At 34.3% G+C, this 13,898-nt stretch overlaps 1 protein-coding gene across 18 annotated transcripts in view; it reads left to right on the top strand.

Moving 5' to 3' along the window:
* The window catches only part of POSTN (periostin), a 31,152-nt gene extending 17,740 nt beyond the window's left edge, over nt 1–13,412 (top strand). The window contains exons 17-24 of one of the 18 annotated variants that reach the window (XM_053969952.1): nt 1,366–1,413; nt 4,574–4,669; nt 5,238–5,327; nt 6,861–6,938; nt 7,361–7,411; nt 9,909–9,931; nt 11,621–11,662; nt 12,183–13,412. In XM_053969952.1, the coding sequence (XP_053825927.1) occupies nt 1,366–1,413; nt 4,574–4,669; nt 5,238–5,327; nt 6,861–6,938; nt 7,361–7,411; nt 9,909–9,931; nt 11,621–11,662; nt 12,183–12,212 (458 nt within the window). In that variant the 3' untranslated portion in view covers nt 12,213–13,412. Of the gene's footprint in view, nt 1–1,365; nt 1,414–4,573; nt 4,670–5,237; nt 5,328–6,860; nt 6,939–7,330; nt 7,412–9,508; nt 9,596–9,905; nt 9,932–11,620; nt 11,663–12,182 lie in introns of all 18 variants that reach the window. The other 17 variants (XM_053969951.1, XM_053969941.1, XM_053969946.1 and 14 more) reach the window with 17 other exon arrangements.
* Nucleotides 13,413–13,898: the final 486 nt, after the last annotated feature.

Below are 13,898 nucleotides of genomic sequence, written 5' to 3'. Positions count from 1 at the left end.
TCTGATGGAGGCCTACCCATATTTCACAGTATAAAGAGAAACCATCATATAAGATTTTGAAAATTGGGAATGGACATATTGAGGATAAAAAATACTTGGAACAAAAAATGGAGTAATTCACCTTCATGACAAGTTGAATATGGGTCAACAGTGCCCCAGCAGCCAAACTAGCCAACTGTGTCCTGGGATGCATCAGGCACAGCATTGCCGGCCGGACAAGGGAGGGGAATGGGCCCACTCTGCTCTGCACTGGGATGGCCTCACCTCGATTACTGAGGCAGTTTTGGGAGCCAGTTTTGGGCCCAGTGTCCAGAAGAGGGTAATCAAGATGGTGAAAGACTTTTGAGGAGCTGATGAGGTCACTTGGCTTGCTCATTTTGGATGAGAGAAGGAAGAAGGGTGACCTCATTGCTGAGCAGTGACCCCATCTCAACCCATGCCTTCCCCAAGAAGGGCAGTGGAGGGGGTGTGCTGGTCTGCTTTATGGTGACCAGTGACGGACACGAGGAAACGGGATGAAGCTGCTTTGGGAAAAGTTCAGATGGGACATTAGAAAAATGTTCTTTACCCAGAGGGTGGTCAGTCAATGGAACACGATCCTCAGAAAGCAGTCACAGCACCAAGCCTGACAGAGTTCAAGGAGCTTCTGGACAGCACCCTTGGTCATATGGCTTATTCTTCCTTCTCCTTTGAAAAGAAGGAAGTTGGACTTAATGATCCCTATGCATCTCTTCCAACTTGAGATATTCTACGATTCTACCTCCCACGGCCAGTGAGAGTAGCACAGGAAGCAGGGCCTGTGCCTGCTTCAAGCTAGAGAGGTCAATGTGGAAGTCTAGAAAGCTGTAGCTGTAGATTCAGTTGAGTGAAAGACTGAGAAGGCTGGAACCTCTATCAGTGTGGGCTTCTCCAGTGGATGGGTATGAGTCAAATCACTATCAGAGGGGTTCAATGAATACTTGAGTCTTTCCTGCATGTAGAGGGACAACTTGATCTCTGTGATGTTCTATCTATAGTTCCGAATGCCAGAAGGTTTCCTGTGTGTGCCTGATCAGCTCCCAAATGAAAAGGGCAATATTTAGGCATAAGGCATGTCAGGGAATCATGCAGATTTTTGCATGAGCAATTGTACAAGCCATCTCCATTATACACCATATATCATCATAGGTACCATGACCTGAGTAGATCACCATTTCATAACCAGAACCAAGATTCATACCCTAGATCCTTTGTTGTTGCTATTCCACCCATTAATATCTATGATTTTACCCATATCTTTATGAGCAGACCAAATCTATCTGATCATTGCCTCAAATAAATTGTAAGAATGGAATACACTGTATATTCCATGTTCTATATTTTCAGAAATTAACATAATTGAAAGCAACGTCCAGCCTATCATCACAAAGGAAGGTAAATGAGGCCTGTGGTATATATATTTCTGCATATGTTCATATACATATTCAGAATATATCTTTAACGGGATTTCTTTATTTCTTTAACGGGATTTCTTTATTTCTTTAACGGGATGCATTTTATACCCAGCAACTCCAGGATGTTAAACACTTTGCTGGAAAAGCAAAGATACAAATATTGCAATTAGAACTGACTGAAATATTTTGTATGAAAAGATTATCCATGGATTTTCTCTCCAAATGAGTTTTCTCCTTTTTCCATGGATATTTAAAATATCTTAAATAATCCTTTTTAAAACAATTTATTTGTTCATCTTTTTTTTTTTTTCAATTAAGACACTTCCTTTTTTTTAATTAAAACAGATATTTTAAAGTAGATGTGCTTCTTATACTTTGAAGAAAAAAATTGGTTCATTTTTCTATCATTTTCAATCAGTTCTAACTACCAATATCTGTTGGATACGTGAAAATTATATCTACCCAATTTCTGGTTTTTTTTTTTTTCTCTATATGGAAGCATGACTTAAAGATTAGTGGTGGGACTGAAGAGAAAAAATGTGGGGATGGGTCTGCTAAAATCACTTGTGATTTATACCTTAAGTAAAGCTGATGAGATCCAGTTTCCCATTGAAATAAAAATGCTGAAAGGGAATTTGTTTTATCTCAACTGAGAAAGGCAGTTTAAAATGTCATGCAAAGAATTTTATCCAGACTGTTTAATCAGTTTTTCTGAGAGGATTTCCTTCCAGAAGAAGTGACAAATGCTTACTTTTTCAGGAGCTTTTCTGTGCTTCATCCCATTTAGGATTAGAGGCCATTTAACATATATGCTGATCTTTGTTGCCTAGTCTCCATCATTAAATCAGATCCACAGTGCAATATAAATAGATTGATTATTTCATATGGTAATTCATCCAAGTTATTTTAGAAATCTTGCTATGGTAAGGGTGAATCACTCTCTGAAAGTACCTCTTTTGCTCTGTTAAACCCAGAGACAGAGTATATTGTTTAGGTGATTTACAGGATGTTTAGAAGTTGGAAATTAACTGAAATAAAATAGTCTTTTAAAGAAAAAATAAAAATGAAAAAATGAAATATTTTTAAAAATATTTCATGAAGTATTAAAAGTCTGAGCATTTGTATAGTCAAATGTAGAACTCAATTTTATTCACCAAATAGAGAAAAAACAAAGTTAGTGAGTATTGAAGGGCTACTCCTTTTCATTTCCAATCCAGTGTTTCCGCTTTGGGACACACTCCAGGAAAAGATCTCTGGCCAGTGCAGCCTTTCTGCTGATAATTGCTTCAGATATAGACCAAATAAAACTGATTCTGTCACTTCTGAGCTTTCTCAGTGACATTAGTGAGTGGCAGATGCCATCAGAACCACATAAATCCACAACAGCCTGTAGATAAAAGCTGGCAAAGTTAAATGCTAATTTTTGTCATGATGCAAGAGCGATTTTCACTAAAAAATAATTACATCTTTCCCCACCAAGTTTAGAGGGGGATGTGTGCCTTTTCCTGTCTCAGTGTTTTCTGCTTGTGTTGTGCTTCCATTTTTTGTACCTGGGCATGTATGGGATCTAAAAGATTAAACAGATGTAAAGAGTTAAATCTGACTGAAACCCAAATCTTAACAAATAAAAGATTATTCAAAGGATTGATCCTAGACTAGGCAATATAGCTGGCTATGCCTTCACCTTTTGGTTTGCACACATCTGCTGTATCAATCACATGAAAATATACAGTTATTGAGAAATGTAAAAATAAAGCATTTATAAATATTAATAAATACAACTTTTACATAACTTCATTTATATCCATCTCTTGTATCAATGTAAATTGCTATTTAATGGATTCTCAACATGCAAAAAAATTCCTCCAATTTTACAATAGAAGCAGGGACTGAGTCTTGTAAGACAGTTACTTTAAAATATTTATAAATATTCTTCATTCAGACCTGTTAAAAATAAAAGAATTGATGGCTTGTTCAGCTGTTTATAATTCAGAGTAAATTAATAGAAGTCTGTAATAATAGTGAATCTTTATGATTCTATCATATCATTTCATCTGAATTATTTACCTCTAAATTCTAATTTATGCAATCATTTACTACTGAAAAAAAACCCCTAAACATTTTTGGGTTTTATAATTGAAGGTAGCCTATATTGACTGTTTGCAACAATTAACAGGAGGCACACATCTTTAAAAGCTGTTCTTAAATCCTGATCAGTAATTATGGAAAAAATAATCAATGCACAATCAACTTCTACAAAAATTCATATAAAGATATTTAAGGGATTTTTAAGGAAAGCAAAAAAGGTTGATTATGCTATGTTTCTGTCACTGAATAAGGAATAAAGAAAGTTTGTTTTACAGCAGCTTCTTAATTAGAAGGAGTCCCACAGCAGTTGTCAGAGAAGAACTATATTATTACTGCTAATTGATGGTATGTTCCTAATTTATCTAGTATCTCCTGCTTTAGCATGTCAGAAAGAGATACATTTGGATCAGTGTAATCAAAATGTCCTCACTCATGATAATGATAGCCAGTAATGCTGATAAATATCCTTCCAGCTGATCTCAAAACTTTGCTTTTTGGGTTTTTTTTTTAAGCTGCATAACCACTGGACAAGTCTTAAATACAAAGGAAAAAAAAAGTCACATAAAAAACCTGAAAGCAAAAAATAAACTCCAAAGCAACAAATAATAAAAATAATTAAAGAAAGAAAGGCTTTCACTGTGTAAATTGTATGCTGTTCACTAGTGGAGCAATAGCTGTAAGAGATCTGCAAAGATGCAGAGTAACCTTCTTACCAATATATGTAGAAAAAGACTTCCTTTCTGCTGCTGATGATCTGGTTTATTGCCTGGAACTTGTCAACAAATGTTAAAAATAACATAAACACAAAAGAAATAAGCAAATAAGTTATAAAGAGTAAGTGTATGATAGGATCTTTGTTTAAGATCTTGTATCAGAAAACACAAGACTGTAAATGATGCCACAAATAACCTCTCAGATTTAAACAGCCCTCTATTACAATAGAGAGTTTATCTAGAGCAGGGGAAGAAAATGCAAGCTTCGTCTCACCCCCATGGAATACTAAACTATTTTGTGACTATTTGTAACGTGTTGTTTTTTTTCCTATGTCACAGACCCATCTATCACACAGCTCACTAAATTAATTGAAGGGGAACCTGAGTTCAAAATAGTCAGAGAAGGGGAGACAGTAACTAAAGTGATTCATGGAGGTTGGTATGCTTTCAGCAACTCAATTTGCAGTAGCATTCACTATTCCCCATCAGTTTATCTAGGTGATTCATGTTAGACAGCTGTTTTGTTTTTAACAAGACCTTTGTGAAGTGCTGCAATTTTATTGCATCATATATATTTTAATTCTCATGCATTTTAAAAAATGGGCTTTTTTTCCCTAATTGTGTTCCATAGCTTCAGTCAAGACAGTTTAGAAATACTTTGCATGCTGACATGTCAAGAATTATTTACTCATTGCTGTCCTGCAATCAAATATGTAGTATGTGATTCTGTGATTAAAACACAATTTTGTAAGAAAGAGAGGTAATCCCTGCCTTCTCTTTGCTAAGGGCATTGAGATGTTCACATCTAGGATGGTTTTAAAGGAAAAATCACAGGATTATCCTAAATTTTGAGTAGATTCAGTTCCTGATCTCTGAACATTTTTATTTTTCATAAAATATTCTATGGTATTTCCTTCCACGCTTCAGTCAGTTTCCACATCTCAAAAAGAACACTCGAAAGTTCATCACTTGATTAATGCCTTGAATTTAAAAATCCTTGTAGAACCAATTATTAAAACATACACCAAAATCATTGATGGACGACCTGTGGAAGTGACAGAGAAAAAAGTAACAGAAGAAAGAATTATTCAAGGTAAATTGAGCTGAGATACTAATTCTTAGTAAAGTCCACCTTCACATACAAAAGTAACATATCTCTAAGTTCTATCTTAGTGCCTAAACTGCATTTCCTTGACAGATGAATTTTCAGTAATACTTTCCGCTGTCTCTTTAAGTCTGGCCATGTGTCCTACATAAATGGCAACAATATTTAAACAGCATGCAAAACGATGAAAATTTGTCTTCTTTTTTTGTTTTTATTTTCATATTTTGGTAAGTGTCTACTTCTGCTAACTTCTTGCTACCATTTCACAATGAGACTGCTTTTACTGCGTTTTTGTACTCTGCTTTGCTTTTTTTTTCCTGAACTTTTGGATTATATACCTCCAGGAAGGTTTCATTTTACCAAACATAGATGTTTAATTTGTAAATGCTTATTTTTGCATGCCATCCCAGGTTCTCTTGAAAGCCATTTCAGAAAAAGATCTCTATTTCTCTGTAAGGTGGGGACTTGATCCGACATCTTAGTTAAGACACTTGGATACAGCTAATGTAAGATAAAATCAATATGCATCTGCATCCCTGGATTTTCTCACACAAAAGCTCCCAAATTCCTTGGCCAATTTCAATTGTATTTGACCAATTTCAGAGCTATTTCTTTAAGAATCCTAGAAACTGATAAGTGGAGTGAGGTATATTTAAGCATAGTAGGTGATATATGGAGTTCTCTGTTGACACTTCTTGGTCACCTTGCTTAAATATCAGTTTGAATGATGCCATTAAAATTCTGTCTGCTAGAGAACTTGTAAAGAAAATACACTGTTATAATAACATATTGACTTAGCTGTAAGTCCTAATATTCAGTTTATTTAGAAAATATTAAAATTCTACCAAACTCATTTGAGAAAAAAATAAAAAACATGCTTAAGTTTTTACCATACAACTTTTCACTACAATGAAAATAACTGAATGAAAGACATTAGTGGTTTATGAATAAACCTGGGACTATTTTCTGGCAGAAATTGTAGAGGAGATGAATAAAATATAATTTTCTCAATTCTCAGATTCAAGTTTCACTAATATCCCACATGAAATGGTAAATATAATGTAAAATGCCAGAATTTCAGAACCATGTCTCATTTTCAACCTGTAGAAACTGTTAAAGAATCTCAAATGTTAAGTCTTCAAATGATTCATAGCAATAATAAAAACAAAAATATCTATTTGCAACAGTAAATTCAGACTAATAATGGACTGCAGAAATATCTGATCTATGACCTAATACAACAGAGTTTAAAATTGTGTCTTACTCTAAGAACGTAAGCAGGTAATTACTCTAATTATGATAGATTTGCCTAATTACTTTCACAATTAGTTCTAACTACTGTTTTTAATGCTCTTGCAGATTCATTTCAGGAATGGTAAAAAATAAAGTTATCATATTAGCAGATAACAGCATGTTAACTATGGAATCACCATATGTATTAATAGGAAAATATCATTTAAAGGACAAACCTGTTATATCTGATAAAAGCTACTATCTTATAAAAAAATAAAATTTTTCCAGGTCCTGAAATAAAATATACCAGAATTACTGCAGGGGGTTCAGACAATGAAGAGAAGTTAAAGAAAATCCTTGAAGAAGGTTAGTATGCTTGTTTTATTTCATTTCATTAATACATATATATCTCTATATATAACTTAAGTAATTACTGAATCAATAATTCATGTTTAAAAAATCATGTTCATACTGCAAAATCTTACCCAGAGATTAAACCTCAGAACCCTCCAAATGTAATATCCTTGTCTGAGTCCATGATCTTCATATTTCAGTCAGCTCTAGAGCTGACTGGGTCTAATACATAGCATGCTATGTTTGTCATAAAATATGGTGTTTCCAGTGTTTATGTGGAATTTGATAACATAACATGAATTTTTAAATTCAGAACAATGCTATGTCATGATTATATGTGCTCTTGTGGGATTGCCAAATGTTTTCTGCAAATCAATTCTTTGCCATAACCTGTATCCTATCAGAGGTTACCAAAGTGACCAAATTTATTGAAGGTGATGGTCATTTACTGGAAGATGAAGAAATCAAAAGACTTCTGCAGGGAGGTAATTCAGTGTATTATAACTAACATTTTTGCAACAGGTTATGATAACTGAAACCCCTCTCAGATATGTTGAACTCAACATTTTAAAGACTGACATAGTAGAAGTGGAATTTTAATGGAAAAAATAGAACACTGTTTTTTAGTGCCAGATATCTGTGAAATGGAAGTAAGCACCAAAGTTTGAGTAATCAATTTTTTAATGCCATTGATTACATTAAAAAAAAAAAAAAAAGGATTTTTTTCAGTCTTTAAAAGGTTACCTAATTAAAACTCAGGGGAGCAATGAAGATTTATTCCAATATTTTTTTAGCAAATTTAAAGCTGTGAAAAACACTTATGAAATGGAACATTTTGTAACCGGCCAAATTCATCTTACTTATCAGTTCTTCAGAAATGAATGTTCATTGCCCTCAAGTTAATAATCAAAGGCATGTTTAACATCTTCTTTAAATGCTTACAGGTGATGGATATCCAGACATTAACTTTAATTCTCTTCAAATGCAGCATTCCAAGGAATGGTTTTCTTTCCTTCTTGCTCTCTAAATTCTAACAGTTTTGGCAGTAGCTGTAGAAAACTAGTAAAAGAACTTCTGCTTATGAAATTAATCTTTATCTATAAATTTGGAATGTTCTCTGCTTAATGTAGATTAGAGCAACTATCTATAATAGCAATGGGTAATAAAAAAAGAATTTAAGTGATGTGTTTTTTTAAATTCTAGTTTAAACCTGAGTGAGAAGCTCAAAAATATGGATGGATCCTTCTCTTGACATAAATTAAATAATTCCATTTAATTTTATGTTCATTTTTCAGTAAGTTACAAAGTTGTATTCCAGTAATGTAACTTACAGCCACATTTAGTTCACTGAACTAAATATCATAGTTTTTCAAAAACACTATTGTGTGAATGTGACTTAAGCTTCAGTCAAGTAAAAAATTTCCTGTTGGCTGAACAGCTGAACAGCTGACCGCCAAACTTAAATATGCTAGTTGATAACACAGCTAGTCTTAGAGAAAAGCCAACATATGGCTATGACTCCCGTTGACCGTAATTCTTTGTTCTGTTTCAAACATCTGAATCTTAGTTTTACAGACCTAAGCCAGAATTCACCTATAATATTGGACAGAAACAGAAACTTTCAGAGGGTTTTTCATTTTATCCTAAGTATCCCAGCCATGTGAAAAGATTTGCTCTCTGGAGATGCCTATTTCTGGATTGACTATTTAAAAGAAAAGCTGGAAATTAAAAAATTGCAGCAAGAAAATTCCTATATATACACTGAACTATGTTCTATTGGTTTAAACCAGTCAACAAGGAGCAGGATCAAACTTTATCTGTAGAATTCTGGTGTATCCAACAATTATAACTGCATTTGTAATCACCTTCAGATACAGAGTTATGCAATTAAATAGATGTAATCTGTAGAAATGCATCTTAGAACATATAGGTGTATGGAAAAGAGATAGTTTCTTTCTAGGAAATCTGAAGAAGACAATATCATCTCTTGAATTCTTGTTATTTTCCTTGCTATTATATGTTAGTTTGCATAAGCATCCTGCTTTACAGAATGGACCAAGTAGGCAGATTTGTCTTTTTGTTTAATTTGATTTTTCTCTATCTTTTCCATGATTTATCCAGTCAGTTACCCTTGGCTGCCATGATAATACCGTCCTATACATTTAGCCAATAAAAGCAGATCCACATGCTGCTTTAGGGTTGTTGGTGATAATGGTGATAATGCTTTATGGCCCTCTTGTCTACATAAAATTATTTTTTACTGAAAATTTCCTAATAATTTAAATTTGAGTACAGTCACAAACAAATGTATTATCACTGTCTAAATAAAGAAATTATTTCATATGGGCTCTAATTCTGCTCATAAAATATCCAGAACAATTAGCAGTCTTTGCTGAAGCAGAACTTTAAAACAAGATTGCTATGAATGACTCATCCCTAGAGATAACATGCCTTAGGGCATGAATAGCATGGTAGCCTGCAACACCTACGCCCAAAAATGACATTGTTTCCTCTGAGGGCTCCTTGCATATGGAAAAATGCTATGCCAGCTTTAACTCATTTGTTTTTGATGCTTACCATAGCCGGAACTGAGTACACCAAGGTTACTAAAATAATTGAGGGAGAGCCACAGATTATCGAGAGAGAAATCAAGAAAGTTCATCTGGAAGGTTAGTTTGTCAAAAATTCAGTATCACTAAGACCTGCTTTGTCCAAAGTGATCATTCCAGGTGAGGTTTTACCATATCTATACATGAAAATTATTAGGTCTGGAGCCAGCACTTTAGCAAGAGTTTTATAATTGTTTTGGAAAATAATTCTTTCACTGATGTTGCAAAGGAAAATGTTGAGGCTTATCTTGTGGCTAAAAGTAACTAAAAGTATTGGCAAGCATAGTAGACAAGAGGAAATGCCTAACCACAAAGCTTAAGTAAAACATTTGAAGGAACATCAACCATAAAGAATTTACTTTTCTTTAAGCAGCCATACATACAGAAGAAGACCACGTGAGTTGCTTTTAACTTGAGTTATTTCTTATCAGTGTAAATGTGATCTCTTGCTGCCAGGGTTTCTCAGCGTTGTGAAGGAGTGGGTGGGATGCAGGGAATATGACCTTTGAGGCTGAGTAAATATCTCACAGGGTCTTGGAATTTCTCTACCTTTGTCCTGTTGTTAAATGAGGGAAGCTCTTGATTTGAAAAACCAGAATGGAATAAAGGTCCAAAAGGAGCCAAATAGAATTCACTCTGCCTTTATACCAGAAACTCGTTCTTTGACTTTAACAACCATTGTTTAATGATCTTCATTCAAAGTTAAGAAGTAATTTGCTTAGGGTTTCTTTTGAATTTATATCTTTTTCTAATTCTAATAATGCAGAATAGGTTATTCTGTCAGCCTTTGAATTAAATACATAGGAAAAAAAGTATGGCTTTTGGGCAATGAAATTAAATAAATGTGTTTCTGTCTTTTTAATTTTGAAGTCTGTGCCAAGTAGTGAAGGTTTATACAAAGTGTTTGTACAGCTTCAGTGCTGAGTAACACAAGGCATGCTGGGGAGTCTCCTATTGCCTGAAAATGACAGATGGGTGTGATCTTCAAACACAAGGCTTATCTGAAAGCATAATTGTACATACAGCACCTAAGTATGGAAAGCATACTTTGGATGGACCATATCCTGTCCTTGTCAGGGAAGTGCAGAGCTTGGAATTTTCTGCCATGGTGCTGCAGATACCCAGTGTTTAGTCTCAGCTGGAATGAGGTCAAGCCTGCATCTCAGGGCTATACATTTATATACCCTGTACATCAGGATGAAAAGAGAACTGGCTGCAGCTTGTTAAGTGCATACACAAGTACTTCATGGTTGTAAAGAAGGAAAAATTACTGCAGTAACATTTCTGTGACAGTAACAGAAGAACTATTTCTTATGCTTATGACGTGTTTTTCCTCTCAATGAGGAGACATCCGGTTAAAAAAAACTCTCAAGGTTTGATGAGAAAAAGGAAAACATGTCCATAGTTTCACTGAATAAGTGAAATAAAAAGAATCTATGTAATGGTGATGGTACTTATCCAAAAGCCACCTTTTTAAAGCAGAAGCCTGAGAAAATTAACTGAACCCTAAATGCGGAATCGTATTGTGGACTCACAATGCACTTACAAATCAAGCCTCAAACACAGCTGGAAATGTGGCCAACATCTTGTAAGGGTTCCAAGCATTTCATTTTTGAATAATTCCTGAAGTAATGTCAATGCAACAGACCTGGACATCTGCTGCCAAAAGCTGAGACTGAGTCCTGTGCCTTAACCCGAGCTTGTACTTAACTGACAGTATCACATGGTGTTTAATGAATGAAGAGCATAGGCAAAATGCTCTGGCATCTGCCTACATCATGTAACCATCTGTAGAAGATCAGTGTGGATAATGGATTAATTCATATGTTTAAAATGCAAAAATACTTTTTAAATGTCACTAAGATTTAATGGATGACTGCACGTGAGAGAAATGTGGGAATTGTATTTTAAGCATTCTTATTTCAGGTGATCAAGCCAACATGCTTCTGGAACAAAATTCTTAATTTACTGAAAAATTTAAAGAACAAACTTCAAAAGTCAGCAATGAGTTTCCAGTATTTCTAATGAGTTTTAATTCAAAGGCTCCAGCAAATAACTTCTGACTGCAACATTTCTCTTTTCTAGAAGCACCCGTACGGAAAGGACAACCAACCAGGAGGGCACAAGGTAAAAAAAAGCCATATATTTAAACATTATAACACATATCAAATATTATCTCGGTTATCTCAAGAGTCAGGACAGGGATGAAGGGGAAAGGCTCCTAAAAATACAGATTTCTAAAGAAAAAATTGTACTTCTGTTAAAAACAAAAACTCTAATGAAATCTGGAGTTGCTAATTATTTTTTTTCTGATATCTGAAAACAATCTAGATTGTGTGCTTTACTGAAAGAGTGTTTCCAATGAGATTAAAGCCATCAAAAGTGAAGTCTGACTTAGGAGTATTAGCAATGGGAAAATGGCACTCTGGGTTCTCCACCACAGGATTTATAACTCTCAGAATCTATGTTATTTTGATTAATGAAGAAGCTGAAAAGTTTAATTTCACAGCTGCCAGCACAAGAGAGAAATATTCAGCTCCAGGCTTCATCTTTTCTTTTCACATGTCTGTTTCACAAGTAAATACAGTGTTACTAATGCTATATACTACTGCAGGTAATAATTAAAGTTCTTTTTCCATATTTTCAGGAGGAGCAGCAAGAAGGAGGACAAGACTAGATCATTCCTAAAAGCTTGCCAAGACAGAATTCACAGAATTACATATTAACAACATGGTCTTTGAGAGGAACTGTTTAGTTTTGGGGTTTTTTTATGAGAACATTAGAAAATGACGTTTTGATGACATAATGTAAACTGAACCATGAATCCACAAAAAGATGTGAAGCTGCAGATATTCACTGCCAGCACAGTGCTCACTAGGAGTAGTCCATTGGAGGTGCTTTTATTGCCCTTGATAGTAAGCACTATCAAGGGTGGGATCCTGGAAGCCCAAAATCTTCTGTAGAACTAGGATTCCTTCTTCTGCTGGTTAGTAAGTGTTAGCAGGATTGGATTAAAAATGAGCAGGGAACAATACAGAGTGTATTTTTTTATTATTATTATTTCCACTAAATAAGAAATATAAGGGAAATTAGATAATTTCTAGAAAAAATAAAAATAATCACCTCAGGTGACTTTTATAGTAATCTAAGGAAATATGAGATGTTAACATAGCACTTTTGGTTCAGTAGTATTGTATACTTTTATAAGTCAAAATTCATCATGTGTTTAAATTCGTAATACCAGTAATGTTACCTTTTATAAGCAAACAAATATGCCTTATATTGAATGTATCAGGGTTTTTTTTTGTCCTACATTGCATATCCAAAAACCTTCTAGTAACTTGGCTAATGGAAGCTCTTGGAAAAAAAAAAGCAAACATTATGAGCTTCTTGCAATGTATTAGAGATCATGTTGACTTCTTTATTTATAAGAAATCACATTCCCATTAAAGGAATCCTATAACAATACATATCCTGAGATTATTGTTTTCCCATTTTCCCCTAAATGTGTCTTTTGATTATTAAAATGGATTATAAAAGCAATAAATAAAATGCATGCAAGCAGTTAACTCAGCATGGAAAAAGGTCTTTAAAAAATGAGGCCAGGTCTGAAAGCTTTTGTATCAAAACATGCTTTGCTAATGTCTGGTACTAATGTGGAGTTTTCTGTAAATTATGTCAATTTTATCACTCTAATTTTGTACTCATAGAAGTTGTCTGCCTTTATCAACAAAAGGTAAAAGACGATTATTCATGGAGTAGAAAAAACCTGTTCAAAGTTCCTTAATTTTGCAGATCAAAGTATCAGAGGCATTGTCTAACATGCTTTTCTACTTCTGTTTTGAAAATACTCAATAAAGAATTTGGCTGAACTGTACTTGCTTTCATTTGTAAATATTTTTTAATAGCAAAGCAAATTCTAAATATTCTTAAGATTTTTACTTTAACTTGTAATTGCAAAATACGCTTTCACAGAAGAAAACTGATGTTTCCCTTTCTTACTTAGCACATGCTAATGGACTTAAACTGCATCATTAAACAATTTAAGCAATTAAAAACCTTCCCTAATTCCACAATGACGTTCCCTAAACACTGCTCCTTGAACAGTACAGCTATCTGAGAATGGGATTGATAAATTGTGCGGCCTTACTGGGCCATCAGACATGTCACCAAGGTAACCTCAGTATCTACTATGATAGTGTTTTAATGGAAGGAGAGCTTTTAACCCTGGCAAGGGCTAGATAGCTTTTAGGTCAACATCAGAGCTCTTAGGACTACCTAAAAGGTGAACTGAAGCTGTCACCTTTCCCTGGAACATTTGATTGTCACTAAATCTCTGGGTTTACTTCCTTCAGTGCTGTGC

This window comes from Vidua macroura, chromosome 2, assembly GCF_024509145.1.
Source record: "Vidua macroura isolate BioBank_ID:100142 chromosome 2, ASM2450914v1, whole genome shotgun sequence".
NCBI classification, from domain to species: domain Eukaryota; kingdom Metazoa; phylum Chordata; class Aves; order Passeriformes; family Viduidae; genus Vidua; species Vidua macroura.
Note: the sequence above shows the minus strand (reverse complement) of the source record. Positions and strands in the feature narration are given on the sequence as shown.